Raw genomic sequence first — 17,215 nt, forward strand, 5'->3', positions numbered from 1 at the left:
TCTGTTGCTGAAACTTGCTTGCACGATAAATATTACCCCCTCCTGAAACTTATATCCAGCCTTTTGCATGTTCTTACTATGGAATTCAAATCTGTTTTGTACAAATGCACGTTTGAACAAAGTAACTTCATTTGTGTGAAGTATTGCTTTAGGTTTTCAATATCTGAAGAACAGTATGTTCCATGGGAAGCAAACGGGGTACTCTCCAGAGGTATACTATCACTTTCATCTTGGGCTGTTTTGACTTCAGCTTATGAAAGTCCAATAGCAAGTATCTGGAGGGGTGGATTTATGCTATGAGATAGCAAAACTGTAAAGAAAAATGGCAGTAGTGGGAAATTACCTGCTAAGTAGGGAATACAGAATGATCCAAACAGTTCGTAGATACGGCAATTAAAAAAACCCTCATCTGTACATTTAAACGTTGATTACATCAAAAAAATGCTTGATTTTATCTGCAAAACTGTACTTTTAGGGGTGGGGTGGGGAACCCTAGATGCAACATTCCAGGAAATGTACAGGGTCAAGTGAGGGGGACATGACTCTCTCCACTTCCACTTAATTGCTATAACTCAGGAGATGAGCTCGGTCCGTATGTACTATTGAATAAGGGGGTAGAGCAGGCTGTGTCCCTGGAAAATTGGGAATTCTATCTGGTAATAAAATGTAAACTACGGCAAAAGGAGACAGTACAGTAATGTCATTTTTTTAGACGAAAAAATAGAAGAGATACATATAGTTCCAAGCAAAAACACTGTGGCTTGGTACCTGAGTTTAATGGGGCTTACCATCCATGGGAGCTAAAAATGGCTACCATACAGCTGCAAACTCTTGAAGACCAGATTTGCCTCATCGCACTTTTAAATGATGTGTGAATGTTTCAAAAACTGCAATAAAATTTTCACTTACACCACATTTTTGAGCCTTCCCCCCCCCCAGTAAGGAGGTTACTGGTTTGATTGGAACATGAAAAGCAAACCTAAATCTGGGTCATGAATTATCACACCCATCTTCTATAGTACCCGCATCCAGAAAGATTTCACAGCTGAGCAAAGGCACAAAGGATGGATATAAGTGCCACATTCCCCACAGTGCCTCCAGCAGAGGGATTTGGGAGTTCACAAGATTTGTGACATTTTCTCTGGGGTATACTACCAGGGCTTTTCAGCTGAATTCTGTTCTGGCACCTCTCAGGTAGGCACTATAACAGAACCAAGGGAGGTGTTCATAGTAAGTTCGGCACCTTTTCTGGAAAAGTAGCACTGTATTAGTATCACTCATCTGTACATTTTAAGTGTACATTTTTAATCTGTACATTTTAAGTGTACATTTTACGTCAGACCTCACCTGGAGTACTGTGTCCAGTTCTGGGCACCACAGTTCAAGAAGGATACTGACAAGCTGGAACGTGTCCAGAAGAGGGCAACCAAAATGGTCAAAGGCCTGGAAACGATGCCTTATGAGGAACGGCTTAGGGAGCTGGGTATGTTTAGCCTGGAGAAGAGAAGGTTTTAGGGGTGATATGATAGCCATGTTCAAATATATGAAAGGATGTCATATGGAGGAGGGAGAAATATTGTTTTCTGCTGCTCCAGAGAAGCGGACACGGAGCAATGGATTCAAACTTCAAGAAAGAAGATTCCACCTAAACATTAGGAAGAACTTCCTGACAGTAAGAGCTGTTCGGCAGTGGAATTTGCTACCAAGGAGTGGGGTGGAGTCTCCTTCTTTGGAGGTCTTTAAGCAGAGGCTTGACAGGCATATGTCAAGAATGCTTTGATGGTGTTTCCTGCTTGGCAGGGGGTTGGACTGGATGGCCCTTGTGGTTTCTTCCAACTCTATGATTCTAAGTGAATTTTCCTGGATCCTAGAGGAGGTAGGTGAAGAGTTTAGAAGACCAGGAGAACTCCCGTGAGTGTTGGTAAATTTGCTTTCCTAGATCTACTTCCTACATGGTTCTAAGAACAGGTGTGGAACAGAATGTCACTCCCAACAGAATTAGATATGAGAAACCATGCCTCCATAAGATGTGGCAGACCCTTCCACCATCCTCTTGAAGGCGGTTAAAGGCAAAGTAGCTTGATCTTTCAGAGCCTTAGCGGCTTGCTTGTACCTTTTGAGACTGAGGAAAGCCTACATTATTGACGGTAAAATTCGGGAGCAACCCAAATTTGTATCTTCTCTTACAGGCTCCGGGCAGAGCCTGTACTGTAATACAATAATACAAAATGGAAGTTTCTCTCCCCACTCTTTTCAAACTAAATGCATCTTGAAAGGCATTTCAAACTACCAAACTATCCTCCAAAGCTTTACAGGGAAGGAATTCTGAAAGTGGTAGAGTAGATGCCTAATGTCTGCTGAAGTAGATGGGATGATTTTTTTAAAAAAAGGCAAGTGCTGCTTCTTAAGAGGAGAGGGTGACCTGCAAGTTATGTAAGGCCCAAGTTATTTAAAGGGCTTTGTACGTCATGGCCAACTCTTTGAATGGTGTGCAGGATAGGAACCTTGGTGTAATAGTGCTCCCGGATGGTCAGTCCCCTGTACAGTAATCTGAGCTGTGTTCTGCATCATCTGACCTCCGTAACCCACATAAATCAGGCAAGTTAGGCAACTTAGTATGACCACATACTCTGCATAATTCTTTTATTCATCCTGCGCAGCATCAAGAAGCTCTGCAAGGCTTGAGTCTGCCCCTGGCTTCTAGAGACCTTACTCAGCAACCACTCTGGCTTCTGAGATTTCACCTTTCAAGCATATCTTTGTGGTTGTGTGTGCTAGGAACTTACTCTTTATGTAAAGAGGGAGCGAGCACATGCCCTCATGTCCAGTGGAATTGTTGTATTCAGCCAACATGGCATGGGCTCATATAGTAGAGTTTCAAGGCACGGGCACTCGACCTGCAAAGGCAAAACTAATACATGCAACCCCCTAGTCTGCAGTACAAAGGCAAGATTGTGTGGATGCTATTGCAGTTGCTACTAGGTCTGAATTTGGATAGCAAGTCCAAAGGCATTTAATGTTCTGAAAAGTGCCCCAATCTACTCGGGCAGTTTGGTGGCTCCATTACAACAATGTGCTTAAAATCCCGTAATTGAAGAGTGCTTTCTAAAGCAATACCTTACTTGTCATCACTTGAGCTTTGAGTTAAGTGGAACTACTGCACCCATTGGTCCTTTTCTATTACAGTGGTACCTCGGGTTACAGACGCTTCAGGTTACAGCCTCCGCTAACCCAGAAATAGTACCTCGGGTTAAAAACTTTGCTTCAGGGTGAGAACAGAAATCATGTGGTGGCAAGAGGCCCCATTAGCTAAGGCGGTACCTCAGGTTAAGAACAGTTTCAGGTTAAGTACAGACTTCCAGAACTAGTTAACTTCTTAACCCAAGGTACCACTGTATAAGTCTGTCATCCATGATCAGCCACCTCTGCAACAGAGAACTGGGTAGCCATGCTTACCTGCCCAGCTGCCCAGCACTGTTGCTTAATGCCAGGCAAAACAACTCTCACCTATGATCTGATCATGGGTGAGGTGGCTGACCTTGTGCTCATAACTGAGATGTGGGTAGGTGAATTGGAGGGCCCTGACCTTAGCTTGTGTTGCCCATCTGGGTATTTGGTGCAGCACCAGGCAAGATTGGAGCAACAGGGAGGGGATGTAGTGGTTGCTGCATTAAATTTCATCATCCGTGCCCATTTGGGAGCTGGATGTGAGGGTTTGTACCTTTGTTGGGTGGCAGATACAGGACAGGGATGTGGTTGGTGTCCTGTCCACCCACCTGCCGGACCTGGTGGAGAATTTCAGGACATTAGTGCTGAGGGACTTCAAGATCCATGCAGGGCCTGTTGTGCCTAGGCCAGCTCAGATTTTCATGGGTACCATAGGGCTGTCTCAATAAATTTTGCACCCAACACATACTGGTGGTCATGCCCTAAATATCATCTTTGCTACTGAGTGACTGGAGAAGGATCTGGGGGTGATTATCACCCCATTGACCCAAGAGAGAGATCAAATCTGATGTATTTCTGAATGATCTGGGGGATTTTTCAGGCAGCATGGCTGTTGCTCCTGTTGAGGCCCTAGTTTCATTTTAAAATGGCAAGATAGGGCCATTGACATGATCGCTCCTAGACCAATTTCAGAACTGTTTTCAGGCTGCTTTACTACCAAATCAGGTTTGGTCACCCTGGCGGATCACTTTTATTGGGAGAGAAACCCTGCAACCTGTGGATTCTTCTTGATCTCTGAGACTTTTAGTATCATCATTGACCATTGTTTCCTGGAACAACTCAGAGGGTTGGGACTTGGAAGCACCTTATTTCTGTGGGTCTTCTCTCACCTGCTAGGTCATTACCAGAAAGCAGTACAGTACTTGGATATTGTTGCTCAATCCTGTGTGTGCAGAAGAACCTTGCTCAACCTGCCAAAGGACAGAGCCATTGGGCAAGTTGAGGGTTCTCAGTGTAGAAAACATTCTAAAGGTCAGGAAGCTTTTAATTCCTTCTCGTTCCAAGAAATGGTGTACAAAGAAGCATATACTGAACAGTTATTACCTGTCATACGCACAGAATCCTGACAGGTGTTGTCCTTGCTGGCCGCTTCTGCTGAAAAATATTTCTGTAAGCAAATATGTAATTCTGTCACATGATGGGGAGAGACAGCAGCCCTAGCAAAGGAAAACAAGTTGCTGCATGCTGATTGAAGCGAAGGCAGGAGACCTTGTTTGCGGGGTTGTTTTCTCGCTCTGCTCAGCTGGGATGCCAGGCGAGCTAGGACCTCCAAAAATAGGGTCTGCTTTGTAGATTGTTTCAAATGGCTTTCTACAGCAAAAATAAAAAAAAATAAATGCAAATATGCACAAACATGTTTGGCAGTATTCAAATGACAGTGTAAAATGTACACTTCTAGCAGAGTGGCTGATCCAAGGCTAGGTTAGAGCCAAGGGTTGGGCCCGTAGACAGGGAGAGTTAGGGTTAGGGTTGTGTGACGCCATTGGTCCCCTGCCCAATATGTCACTTTAGTTCCTGGCACTAGCAGGATGTCTCTCATTTCAAGCTGCAGGAGGCAAACTTTCAAATCATTGCTTTGAGGAATACATGCACCCCAAGTTCTATATATGAAAAGGGCTCCATGCCTTCCTAGTTTATGAAATAAGGCCTCCATGCCAGCTATGGGTCTTTGGGTTGCTGGTTTTAGCTGCCTTCATTCTGAGATGAAAAGCCAGTTTCTAGCCCAGTAATTTGCTCATCCTGATCTAATTGTGTAGTGTTCTCATGCTTTGTAATATCAAAGGCAAATGGGACATGCTTGCATTCATTGTCACAGTGTCTGTAAACAGGGGGTTCCTTACAAAACCCAGAATAACACAAAGCAGAGCTGTGGGATGTCTCATTACTGCTCCTTGCAGTTGCACTGTTTACCGTCCAGTGCCTGCTGAGGTACCCAAGGAAAGTAAGATTACTCTAGTTTATTTTTACAGAGTCAGACACTTGGCAGATTTCTTCAGGAAGAGAGGGAAGATAAACCTCTTCTCATCAGGCTGCTCTGATGTGGATGCTTTTTGGTTGATAGCCAGTTCTAAAGGGGCAGGAGGACGGATATAATTGGGAATGGCCATTCTGTCCTGAGCCAGTTACTTCTGGAATCCACTGGCTGATTTAAGAAAGAAAAGTTTCCAAGGTTGGGAGATGCCTTTCTAGGGTACATAGGGTTATATCCAGTGCCAGTCATAATGGAGGAGACACACTGAAGTTAATCAGAGTGGCTAACTAGGTGTCTACTTGATGGGATACAACCCTTTGCTGTTAAGTTTAGGATGTGAGACCACTTTCATTCTGTGAGGTGGCAGCTCTGGAAGTGGGAAATGGGTGGAAAGGCATTGATGTTTTGGCAAAGAGGAAATGCATGTATTCATAGTTTCCACCATTTTCACCACATAATTTGGGTAATATTCTTGCTTATTCAAAACTCAAGATACAACAAAATGCAGCAAGTTAGAGCTAAACAACTTAAGGAAATGCATACTTTCCTTTAAAAGACTGTACATTCTGAAGTTTTGCTGTCTGCACAATTTGAACTGAACTTCAGCGTAGAACTGAATTTCCATGCATTTCTCTCCTGTTGAAGATAGCTGTGTATATTATGAAAAACCCCACAAAGGTTGCCAAGAGGTTCTGGAAAGCAGGGCTAACAGTGGGCTTTGCAAACAGTGGTTTGCAGAATCTGGGGCTGCTGGGTTCTGGGATCTAAACATGCAGATTGTGGAGCAAGCTTGACCCATTAACTATTGCACATCGACAGGTGGGGTGTAAATTGAAACCCTGACTTATATTCAAAAGGGGGAGGGTGGAGGGCAGGGCAGCTCAGTTACCAAATCTCATGGCAAATAGCATGAGCGGAATATCCTCAAAATAGCCATGGGGAAAGATATATAACGGGAGACACCGCTGGAAATAGTTCAGTCCTCAACAGGAGATCACCCACACATGCTCAGTGTTTTCCAAGGAAGTCCCATCAGGAGCAGAAATCATAGCTAACATCCGACCAGTCTTTCAGGTGCAAGCGTTACAGAGAAGATAATCCTTTGGGTCTCAAGGCACTTCAAAGTCGTCTGGGTTGCCGTGTGCTTTTTTTTTAATGATTCCTCAACACCATCTTTCAGTCCTGTCTCGCTGGTCTCTTGCTCTTCCTTCTACCTCTGCCACAATGAAGTATTACTACCCAGACTCACTTCCCAGGTATAGGCGATATACACGAGGCCTGAAAACTGTGCGTTTCCCCAATGACGTTCTCTTCCTGGACCATATTAGGCAGAGTGATCTGGAGCAGGTGGGCCGTTTCATCCGTGCCAGGAAGGTCACCTTGGACACTATCTACCCCTCAGGTAAGTAGGACGTGGGTGAACCTAACTGAAGGGTGGTTGAATAAGCCTAAGCACTAGCAGATGCCTAATCCCAAAGTCAGGCTGTGTGTTACAAACTAGGTCATGTTTTTTTCTCTAACACTTACATAAATATGGGGAGCTATATCACCTGAAATCCTTTTGTTAGATGCTTGGGTATTGAACAGATTCTAAGGTGATAGCTGCTGAGAAAACGAGGCAAATGTACAGCACACTCTCTGAGAAAACTTAAATCCCTTTACTAATCTGCCAATGCAGCTTGTTCCTGTGTGAATATAATATGGCTGCTAAGTTGAGAGCAGAACACTATGTCCAGTGGCAGGATGAACAGAGTAGCTTCATGCCCAGCTGTAAAGCTGAATCAGAGTTTCTTTGAGCTGTTTCCCCCAGCTCAGCATGAAAGCTGCACCTAAAAAAGAAATCCAGTAGTCACAGTGATTTCAACAGTTACAACTACTATGGCCCAGTAGATTGTTAGAGTGTGTTTACTTCTTACCGACTTCCATCACACTTAGACTATTAACATGCTGACTCAGTACTGCAGAAGGCCATAGATGCCTTGATCGAGGTGCTGTTCTTACAAACTGCTTACAGTACTTAATTCCCCAAATAAGTTTCTGGAACTCAACCAGCCTTGGTTAAAAGAATACAGAGGTACCTCAGTTTACAAACACAATTGGTTCCAGAAGTCTTTACTTAACCTGAAGCGTACTTAACCTGAAGCGAACTTTCCCATTGAAAGTAATGGAAAGTGGATTAATCCGTTCCAGACAGGTCCACGGAGTACTTAAACTGAAAATACTCAAACCGAGGCGTACTTAAACCAAGGTATGACTGTATTCTTTTTGTCCATGCAAATAACCTGGTGGTCCAAAAATGGTCCTCTCTGTGTGCCGTTTCCCCAACATTTATAAGATAATGCAGCCTTTAAAATGTAAATGCCCTGGTATAGTTTCCTGAGGAAAAAAAAAGATGCATTTTGATTCTAGACAACTCCTTCCCACTGTCTCAAGCTTATTAGCATAACTCCCTTTTTTGCGGGATCTTTTCCTAAGATCTGCAGGTTGTGACTGATGCATTACCTTATCCCATTAGGTATGGCTGCCCTCCATGAAGCTGTGCTTTCTGGGAACCTTGATTGCGTCAAGCTGTTGGTGAAATATGGTGCTGACATCAATCAGAAAGATGAGGATGGCTGGACACCCCTACACATGGCTTGCAGTGATGGTCACACTGATATTGCAAGGTCAGAGATGCAAATTATGTTAACCTTTAATCTCTAGTCTAGCCATGCTCTTGATAGGCCACAAACTTGGTCAAGGAAAATGGGGAGGGAAGTAGGGCTTGCTCAACAGTGAGTGCTAAGCTTAGACTTGAAATGATGACATGTCTGTTGGCTAGATGGCCATCCTATAGATAGTTCTCATCTTCGGACACTAGCAGTGATGTTTTGTGTTGGCGTGTTAAGTGACCTATGATATCTCCCAAATATATAGGATATCTCAAGTAAGAAGGTGAGAATGGAAACCAGCTATAAGAAAAGACTGGTCTCTTTATGGAAAGACGAAAGCTTTACATTGAAACTAACAGCTAATTCACAAGTCCTCTGTATCATCTTGCATATGAAAGCATAGGGAAAACTGCATGTTTGAACTAAACTGTGCATGTGGGTATGTGTGTCAATTATGTCCTCATCTCATCACCTCATTCTTTAATTCTGCAGGTACCTTATCTCTATTGGGGCCCAGCGTGATGCTACCAACGATGAAGGGGAGAAGCCATCCGACCTAATTGACCCAGAGTACAAGGAGCTAGTGGAGCTTTTCAAAGCAGCCCGAGTAGACTAAGCTTGTGCCGCTCAGCTCTTTCCCATGTGGAGTTCAGCCTCCATGGCAGGCAGCAGCATTTGTTGCATGCTGCAAGGAGGCTAGCAAAACTGCCCCTACTACGTTGGCAAGAGTGTACAGCCTCCTAAAAGAGACCACAGTTTGGTTGTAATGTGTATGTATGAGAGTGGCTACCTTGGGGTTTATCAGAGAGCTATGCTTGGGATAGCCCTTCCAGAAAATGTAAACTTCTCTACCATGTGGCCCATTTTCTGGTACCTGCTACGGTCAGGCTTTAGTTAAAATGAGTCTAATGGCTGGGACACACTGGCCCAAATGGCACTGTTGTGGTTCACACAGGTGATTATGAAATGAACTGGACTGGGTACCAATTTGTGTGAACATATACCTTCCATTCTGGCAATGACTGATTTGAACAGTGCTCTCTCAAAGACATTCAACCTATTCAAGCCTGAAGAATCCTCACACGGTTATGACAAAGAGAAAATAGCCCCAACTTCAAGCTGGTATCTTTCTGCTGTATATATTATCCTAAAAATGTCATGTATAAAGTCTCATATGTTTGCTCCTAGATTTGCTTTTCTACTGTTATTTTTTATGTTGTTCTGAAACAGCTTTTTATTTTTTCAATAAAGTAATTTCCACAACCTTGGGTTATATTTATTCCCTCTACTCTTGGGAAGGGTAGCCACACTTCTTGCCCAGCCACTTTGCTTCCCAGTTTGCCCTTAGACCAGGCATCCCCAAACTGCAGCCCTCCAGATGTTTTGGCCTACAACTCCCATGATCCCTAGCTAGCCGGACCAATGGTCAGGGAAGATGGGAGTTGTAGTCCAAAACATCTGGAGAGCCGAAGTTTGGGGATGCCTGCCTTAGACGGTTCCCTAGCTGTGAGACTTTGGATATGAAATGAGGAAATGAATTCCAAAGAAAAGTAGAACAGCTTAAAAAGCAGAACAAGATATAGTGACTAATGCCTCAAAGTTCTTATTCGTACATATCTAGCTGCTTAACTTTGATGGAGTACATGTATTAACCTTGAAGTTGTCCATGAGACATTGTTGCTGCTGCACCGTTATTTCATTCTGTTAAGTAAGGGTCAATGTCCTCCTAGTGGTGCAGTAAGAAAATTGTTAGCACATTTGCAAAGCTAAGCAGGGTCTTGTATGCTTTCAGATTAGATGTTGAGATTCCTGCACTGCAGGGAGATGAACTTTATGACCCTTGGGGTCCCTTCCAATTCTACAGTTCTGTATTATAAAATTATGTAACTTGGGTATTTTTTGCAGCACTTATAATATGTGCTTCTCGGCCTTTTGGCTAAGATCAAGTGTAGTATCTGTTCTTATCAGCTTAATATCTGATATGTCCTCTATTTGAGGACTATATATTAAATGGAATTTTGGAGCTGGGAGATGGAATAGGGGCTTGCTCCATCTACTCCATGCATTGACCTGGTAGGGACGCAGGTGGCGCTGTGGGTTAAACCACAGAGCCTAGAGCTTGCCGATCAGAAGGTCATCGGTTCAAATCCTTGCGATGGGGTGAGCTCCCGTTGCTTGGTCCCAGCTCCTGCCAACCTAGCAGTTTGAAAGCACGTCAAAGTGCAAGTAGATAAATAGGTACCGCTACAGCGGGAAGGTAAACGGCGTTTCCGTGTGCTGCTCTGGTTTGCTAGAAGCAGCTTTGTCATGCTGGCCACATGACCTGGAAGCTGTACGCCGGCTCCCTCGGCCAATAATGTGAGATGAGTGCCGCAACCCCAGAGTCAGTCACGACTGGACCTAATGGTCAGGGGTCCCTTTACCTTTACCTTTATAATATGTGCAACATACTATAGCTCAGTTGGTAGAACGTGAGATGCTTAATTTCATGGTCCTGGGTTCAAGCCCTATGTTGGGCGAAATATTTCCGCATTGCAGGTGAATGGACTAGATGACCCTCGTGGTCCCTTCCAACTCTACACTTCTATGAACCTTTGCATGCTCTTTTCTCTGGAATACAGAAGAATGAAATGGCAATGCAAGATGGTGAATATTAGCCCTCAGCTGTGGTGATTCAGAGTGCAATGTTTCTGATAATTGCATGGTCTAGGGTACGCCACACAGTTTGTAGAAATTAAATAATTGGGCTTCTTTTGTTTGTGGCTGCTTCTTTCTGATAGGCTTCAGGTACAGAGGTGTTGTTCCTGCAACCAATCACTTGGAAGTGGATTAAGAGGCCTGTAATAAAGTTCTTACTATTTTTGTCTTGAGTTGGCTTTAGTAATGACTTGGCAAATGCATGAACAAGATGGGAAGAAAATTAGATGTGGCATTTCTTGGAGAAGAGTCAATGCTTGGAGGTTTGTCCACTCAGAGACACCTGATAAGTGCTAAATACTACTTCCCAGTTGGATAGTTTGTCTCTTGGTGAAAATCAGTAGTGAATCACTAGCACCATCTGGGTCAGCATGCTTTGGCAGAAGTAGGGCAGCTCTGAACAACTCACAGTTGCTTCAGGCTTCCAACATATTTGGTTAGGTGTCACTGTGGTTGCCATCTAAGCATACATCACCATGCAGAGCTATTGTCAGGGCTCAGTCTATAATTCACTGCACATGCATTAAGTTTGGGGGCACTGCTCAACATCCTGAGATCTTCAGCTTTACGTTTAAATAACTTTTAGCCCTGGACAATGCCCAATAAGACGATAAGCAAGGTGCTGTACAGGATTGGTCAGAAGTCATGGCTTCAGTGTCCAGCAAGGATCTTTGATCTGCCCTTTTCTAGTGAGCAAAAACAAGTGGTTTTCTCTTATTTTTACCTACATTTGTTTGGTTAAATTTAGGAGACTTTTGTTGAAACCTTAGTTCCTAATGAGCGTGCCCTATCCTGAAGACTTGGGCAAGGTCTAAAATTAATCCTACACCAGAAAAGCAATAACATTTCCTAATTAATGGGAAATTTCGCCGTCCTTTCTGTCAACCATGCATCCTTGCATCCATCCCTAACAGAGCTAGATCTCGGAAAACTGGAGAAGGCTCTTTTCAGATTGCAACTCGAATACAAACACGGAAAATGTTAATGTAAACGTATGAAAGCATGTCAATGATTCCCCCCCCCCGTAATCACAGAATTGTCCACACTTAGTTGGCATAGACTTCGAGCGTAATGATTATGAAAAGAGAAACCTCAAACGACCACAAAACGGGGGACTCGGTAAACTGGGGCGGTGGGCGGGCGGGGCGGGTAGTGCTCAGTTTTCCTTGGGATCCTGACCCGAGCCTGGGAAGAGGCGACTCTGCTTTGGACAATGCTGACTTCCCAAAGCTCACAGAGGAGGGAAACGCGATCTCTTTTAAGAAGCCTCCGTCCCACTCCGGCTTCAGTTCTGCCCCCCCATTTTCCCGTTTCTGGAGAACCTCCCCGCCCTCTCCCGCGTCTCCCAGAGCTTCTCTTCCCCACCCCTCACTCCCGTTTCCATGGATACCCCTCCCTGCCCAGCCGCTCCGTTTCCATGGAAACCTCCTCCCTCGGGTACTCTGTGCAGGGGCTACCCGGGCCCATTCGACCGCAGTGCGCACGCGCAGCCCGGCCTAGGCGCTCTCTTCCGCCCCGGGCCTGGCAGCAGTGAGAGAAGCCGGGACTTAACCCGGGCCCAGGTGAAGAAGGTTGCGGGTTGGGGAATTGAGGGAGGGGCCGCGGCGAGTGGGGCGCCCTTTCTTCCCCGGTCCCCCGTGGAAGTGCTCCCTTTCTGTTCCTCTGGGCCTAGTAGTAGCGCAGTCCCCAAACTCCACGTCTGCCTTGTTGTCGTTCGGGGCCGGGAGAAGGAAGTGTGGCTGCTTGGGCCTCCCTCTCCCCGCACCTCCCTCAGGAAGCTTGACATCCCATCTCCGTGTCTGAGAGTAGCGTAGGGTTGCGGATTGGAAGGGGGTTGTTGTTGAGGGAAGTATTGGGGTGAAGCGCGCCCCAAGGCGCAGGTGCCTCTAGGAACTGGACTCGGAGCAGGGAGGAGGGCGGCGGGGTCCCGAAGTGGTGGTTGGGGGGGCTTCAGGGCTTTTTGACACATTCGGGGATTTTTAGCGATGGGGTGGGAATTACCGGTAGTGTGGTAGGAGGGTGGTTGGCATCCTGCTTTCTATGCCTGTAAGATGCTGCAATCTCCTTCAATGTAATAGCAGAGGTGGGCATAGATGCTTCCACCCGAAGTTACCCATGCGATTTATTGAGGGTCGGTCTCCACTGAGCTCAGTGTCTGTCTTTGTTCTAGCACCACCAAGCCACACATCCAGGACCTGGGCCAGGGCTGGGAAAGAGGCAGCCATGACGAGGTGAGAAAAGTTAAGAGGTTGTGAGAATTGAACTTGTATTAGTACGGACCGGGCTATCAGAATATCTTGACTCTTCGATGATTTGAGACTTTCAGCCTACAGTGCTGATTTTGCTGTCTTTGGTGGTTGTGTATACCACAGTTATGTACCAAAAATCTTTCTGTGTTGCTACCTGCTGACAGTGGTTTAGGAATGGTGTGGGCAATAAAGGTAAATGGATATAATTGATTGAACCTTTAGCTGGTCATTAGCACGGGTCTTTGTGTTCACCTCCCCACCTAGCTTCACTAGGTAATGTTTGTATGTCAGTTCCTCCAAGCTTCTATTCTTTGTCTATATAACTTTAGTTTTGAGTCTGAAACAATAACTGTTTAACACTTCGTAATAAGAAGGTGTTATGCTAATCAGGAGTCAGTCATAGGGATATCAGAATAGATTTCTGGGTGATTTGAAGTAGATCAGTAAGGATTTTTTATTCCCAGTTGCTTAGCACTGACAGTAACAAAATGACCATCCCTCCGAAGTCATGCGGCTCAAGTGATGAAAAAGGTGGGGTAACCCAAGGTAGATTTTTGTATAGAAGGACTGTGAGCTCAGTTTAGTTCAGTGCTCATATTCAAAACAAATTCCTGAGCTCAGTATTTTTCAATTCTAAGTGTACAAGCTCTTGTGAGTTGGCTGTGATTGTTGGATCATTGAGCTCTAGTTAAAAAAATAAGAAGTAGATTTTGCATGCTTGAAGTCTGCCTACTCCTGATGTAAATGACAACTAAGTACAACTGCAGTCTGTATCGGTCACACTCTGAAAAGTGTAATAGCAGCCACATTGAATGGTCTGTAGAGCTAAAGGATCCTTTTGCCAGGATAGTTAGTATAAATCTTCCTTTTTTGCTTCTTTATTTGTGGCAAAGATCAGTGTCTTGTTTCCTCTCTCACTGGGGTCTCCACTGCACTTCCAGTTCTCCTGTCTCCCGAGTTGTATACAATGGCAAGAGAAACAGCAGCCCTCGCTCCCCAAGCAACAGCAGTGAGATCTTCACTCCTGCACATGAGGAAAATGTGCGTTTCATCTCTGAAGGTGCAGTATTTACATTTGAGAAAGCTGATCTCTTCAGTTGCTGCATCTCCACTGAGTCAGTAGCAGATTTCCCTACCTCTTACCTTGTATATTACATACCGTATGTTTCTCATGCGGTTGCCAGATCTGGTGTTATTTTTTCCTTACTCATGTATTTATCATGGGTGCGGGAAAGTGGAGAAAATTAAGATGAGACTCATTGGAATATTTAGATATGAATCCAACGCTTGGAACTGACAGATAGTTCTGAGGGTATGTGAGACTTGTCCTCTGATTCTGCATCCAGCATTATAAACAGCTGTCATTGCCTCCCTGCTTCTTTATTTGCACTTAAAGGCTTCTCCAGTAGTAATAGTGGGACCACTGCTTGGTGTCTAGGCTGTCTTAGGGTGCCAAAAGCTGGCAGTACTTTTGGGCTAAAGGAAAGGGCTCTTCCGTATTCTCCATGTGACGTTTTATCCCCACTTTAACTGTTCCCCTTCTCTGCAGCATGGCAGTGTGTGGAGCGGGATCTCCGCAATCAGATGGCAAGTGGTGAACGTGGACTTGTAGAGGAGTATGTGGAGAAGATGCCAAACCCCAGTCTGAAAAGTGAGTTTTCTTTTGCTAGCTTCCCCCTTTCAGAGAGAGGTCTAATTTAGTCATGGTCCTTGGTGGCAGCCAGTTTAGATTACTCTGATGCACTATATGTAGGACTGCCTTTGCAGAGCATTTGAAAACATATGCAGCTGAAAGAATCCTAACTGGAACCCATCACTAGAAGCATTGTTGTCATTGGTTTCCAGATGGTTTCTGGGCTCAGTTCAAAGTGCTGGTGTTGACTTTTAAAGGTTTATATGGCCTGGACTGACTGCTCCAATACAGATCTGTCTATTGCAGGGTTTAGCAAGGTTTACCTTGCCTGGGCCAGTTCACTCCAGCGGAGATTCCTCTGTGGGCCGGATTGCACGTGCAGACACAATTCCCGGCATGTGCGTCTGCTGAGACACGATTTCCGGCGTCTGTGCAGATGCAATTTTCGGCTTCTGAGCATGCACAGACGTGATCTTTGGCACCGCGGAAGTGAGTCCCCATGCCGTGCTGCGCCAGTTTAGCGCAGCGCACGGGGACTCGTCGAGCGGGTGGCTCGGTTCGGGGGTGGCTTGTGGGCCGGTTAAATGACCCCCATGGGCCACTTGTGGCCCATGGGCTTTACGTTGCCTACCCGTGGTCTATTGACTCAATTCAGGCCCTGTTCTGGGTCTCTCTGGGGTTGAGCTGGATGGTTATACATGAAAGGGGCTTTTCAGCAGTTGACCCCAGGCTCTGACCTTTGTTCCCTTGGGAACCCCATTTGTCCTCATCTTTCTTGCTCTTCTGACATGAAAACTCTCTTGTATAGGAGGATATTTGGAAACATATAGTGGTAGTGTTATAGTCCATGAATTTGATTAGGTACATGAATATAGATGTACCTATTTTCTTGCATATTAGAGATTTTCTGGTTGCAGAATTTAGGTTATCATTATAGGTAGAACTGTAGACCCCATGGGTATGGGTTGTAGTAATGGCCTGTTGTGTTGAATAGGTCTGGGGTACCAACTCAAACCATTTAATTAGGTGTGTAGGTTACTTGTGATCTGAATTCCAATTTAGGGTACTAACTGTTAGGTGATGGTGGGGAGGCTAGCACCTTTGTTCTTATCAAGGCAGGCTGGAGGGAGTATTGATGGAAAGCAATGTTGGTAGTCAGGAATCTTACGCTAAATTGTGTCTCCTTCTTCTTTTTTGACAGCTTTCAGACCTGTTGACTTGAGTGACCTAAAGCGGCGGAACACACAGGATGCTAAGAAATCCTAAAATGGCTTGGCCTGCCTCAGCCCCAAGTGCTGGCGTGTGGCCACTGGTACATGAATTTGATGACTTTGTGTTGGTTTCCTCCTTTGGTCTGGCTTGTGCCTGGGGCTGGCTCTGAATTCCCTAAGGAAGGATAGGCTTCTTGCCTTTTCTTCACAGCTTCCCTTGGCCTGGCCTGGCCTGTCTGCCTTCATTCTACAATTGGCCCCAGAAATTACCTTTTCCCCTTAGTAAATGACATTTTACTCTGACGGTGGCCAAGAGGTTGGTGTGTACCCTGTCTGTTTTAGGAGTGTGGAATAAGGCAGAAGAATCAGGAACAATATCTAATCTCTCCCTATACCCGTCTCAAAGCCCAGCCCTTCTTAGGGCAAGGCTAAGAGAGGATGATGGGACAGAAGCAATATGGGTTTTCGTAGTCCACCCTATCAATACATTGTGAGAATTCAGACTGACTCCTCATACAGTACCTAAGCTTTTAGACTGGAGGATGAAAGCGTGTTGTGCTACGATCTCCATATGCTATCTGCTCAGCTCTGTGGCACAACAATGGAGAAACGCTGAAGAAACGCTGAGGGACCCAGGTACAAAGTCTCCCAAGGGAAATCTCTTTTGGGATTCTGTTGTATAGGATAAAACTGAGTTGACTCCCTTATTCTGAGCTGAGCAGGTACTCCAGGTTCTGCTGTCTTTACACTCTGCTGACTTGCAGCCCCAGCCAGGGGGGCAGGTAGCATTTCTGAGCTAGCCCCAGAGCCCAGCCCCTGTGCCCCAGCAGGGCTGGGGACAACCTTGGTGTGTGCTGGGCACTGGCAAGTGGCAGTAGTGCCCGTGTTTGTGTCCAGCTCAGGCAGTGATGTTGGGGACCCTGCTCAGAGTTGAGTAGGCAAGGGGCATAGTGGCTGTTCTTTTCCCTTTGTAATGTTCCCTCTTGGTCTGTGTCTGTCTTTTAAAGTGTGTTGTAAATAAAATCTGGTTAGTCATTTTGACATTCTGTTCTGAGAATTTATCCTGCATCTCTAGCTGGGTTCCCATGAATGGGGGCTTGCTTACCAATCTTTCTTTGGGTTCCATGTTGTTCTCAGTGTTCTGAATTGCTTCACCTGACCCAGAGTGAATTTCCTCAAAAGGAAGGGGATTTGTTTTGTTCCTTTTGTTGCCCTTACGGCAGTACTTGGCAGCTTCCTGTGTTTTCACTTTACTATTTTCTCCATTGGTGCTGGGCTAGTTGCAACTTTGTCTG

At 45.3% G+C, this 17,215-nt stretch overlaps 2 protein-coding genes and 1 non-coding gene across 4 annotated transcripts; all 3 read left to right on the forward strand.

Moving 5' to 3' along the window:
* Positions 1 to 53: 53 nt before the first annotated feature.
* On the forward strand, positions 54 to 10,416 carry PPP1R27 (protein phosphatase 1 regulatory subunit 27). Its single transcript, XM_035104250.2, has 3 exons — positions 54 to 6,881; positions 7,995 to 8,145; positions 8,623 to 10,416. The coding sequence occupies exons 1-3, from the start codon at positions 6,635 to 6,637 to the stop codon at positions 8,744 to 8,746; spliced, it is 522 nt and encodes a 173-aa protein (XP_034960141.1). The 5' UTR covers positions 54 to 6,634; the 3' UTR covers positions 8,747 to 10,416.
* Positions 10,047 to 10,232, forward strand: LOC118081613 (U2 spliceosomal RNA). Its single transcript, XR_004692090.1, has one exon. It is a non-coding gene; the product is annotated as a U2 spliceosomal RNA (small nuclear RNA).
* A 1,868-nt stretch (positions 10,417 to 12,284) lies between the features above and the next one.
* MCRIP1 (MAPK regulated corepressor interacting protein 1) lies at positions 12,285 to 16,961 on the forward strand. 2 transcript variants are annotated; one of them, XM_035104248.2, is made up of 5 exons: positions 12,285 to 12,389; positions 12,998 to 13,058; positions 13,970 to 14,136; positions 14,626 to 14,727; positions 15,911 to 16,961. In XM_035104248.2, the coding sequence occupies exons 2-5, from the start codon at positions 13,051 to 13,053 to the stop codon at positions 15,973 to 15,975; spliced, it is 342 nt and encodes a 113-aa protein (XP_034960139.1). In that variant the 5' UTR covers positions 12,285 to 12,389; positions 12,998 to 13,050; the 3' UTR covers positions 15,976 to 16,961. The 2 variants fall into 2 exon arrangements, with proteins under 2 accessions (XP_034960139.1, XP_034960140.1); XM_035104249.2 differs by having other exon boundaries at positions 14,018 to 14,136.
* The last annotated feature ends 254 nt before the right edge of the window (positions 16,962 to 17,215 follow it).

The sequence above is a fragment of the Zootoca vivipara genome, chromosome 2 (assembly GCF_963506605.1).
Source record: "Zootoca vivipara chromosome 2, rZooViv1.1, whole genome shotgun sequence".
NCBI lineage: Eukaryota > Metazoa > Chordata > Lepidosauria > Squamata > Lacertidae > Zootoca > Zootoca vivipara.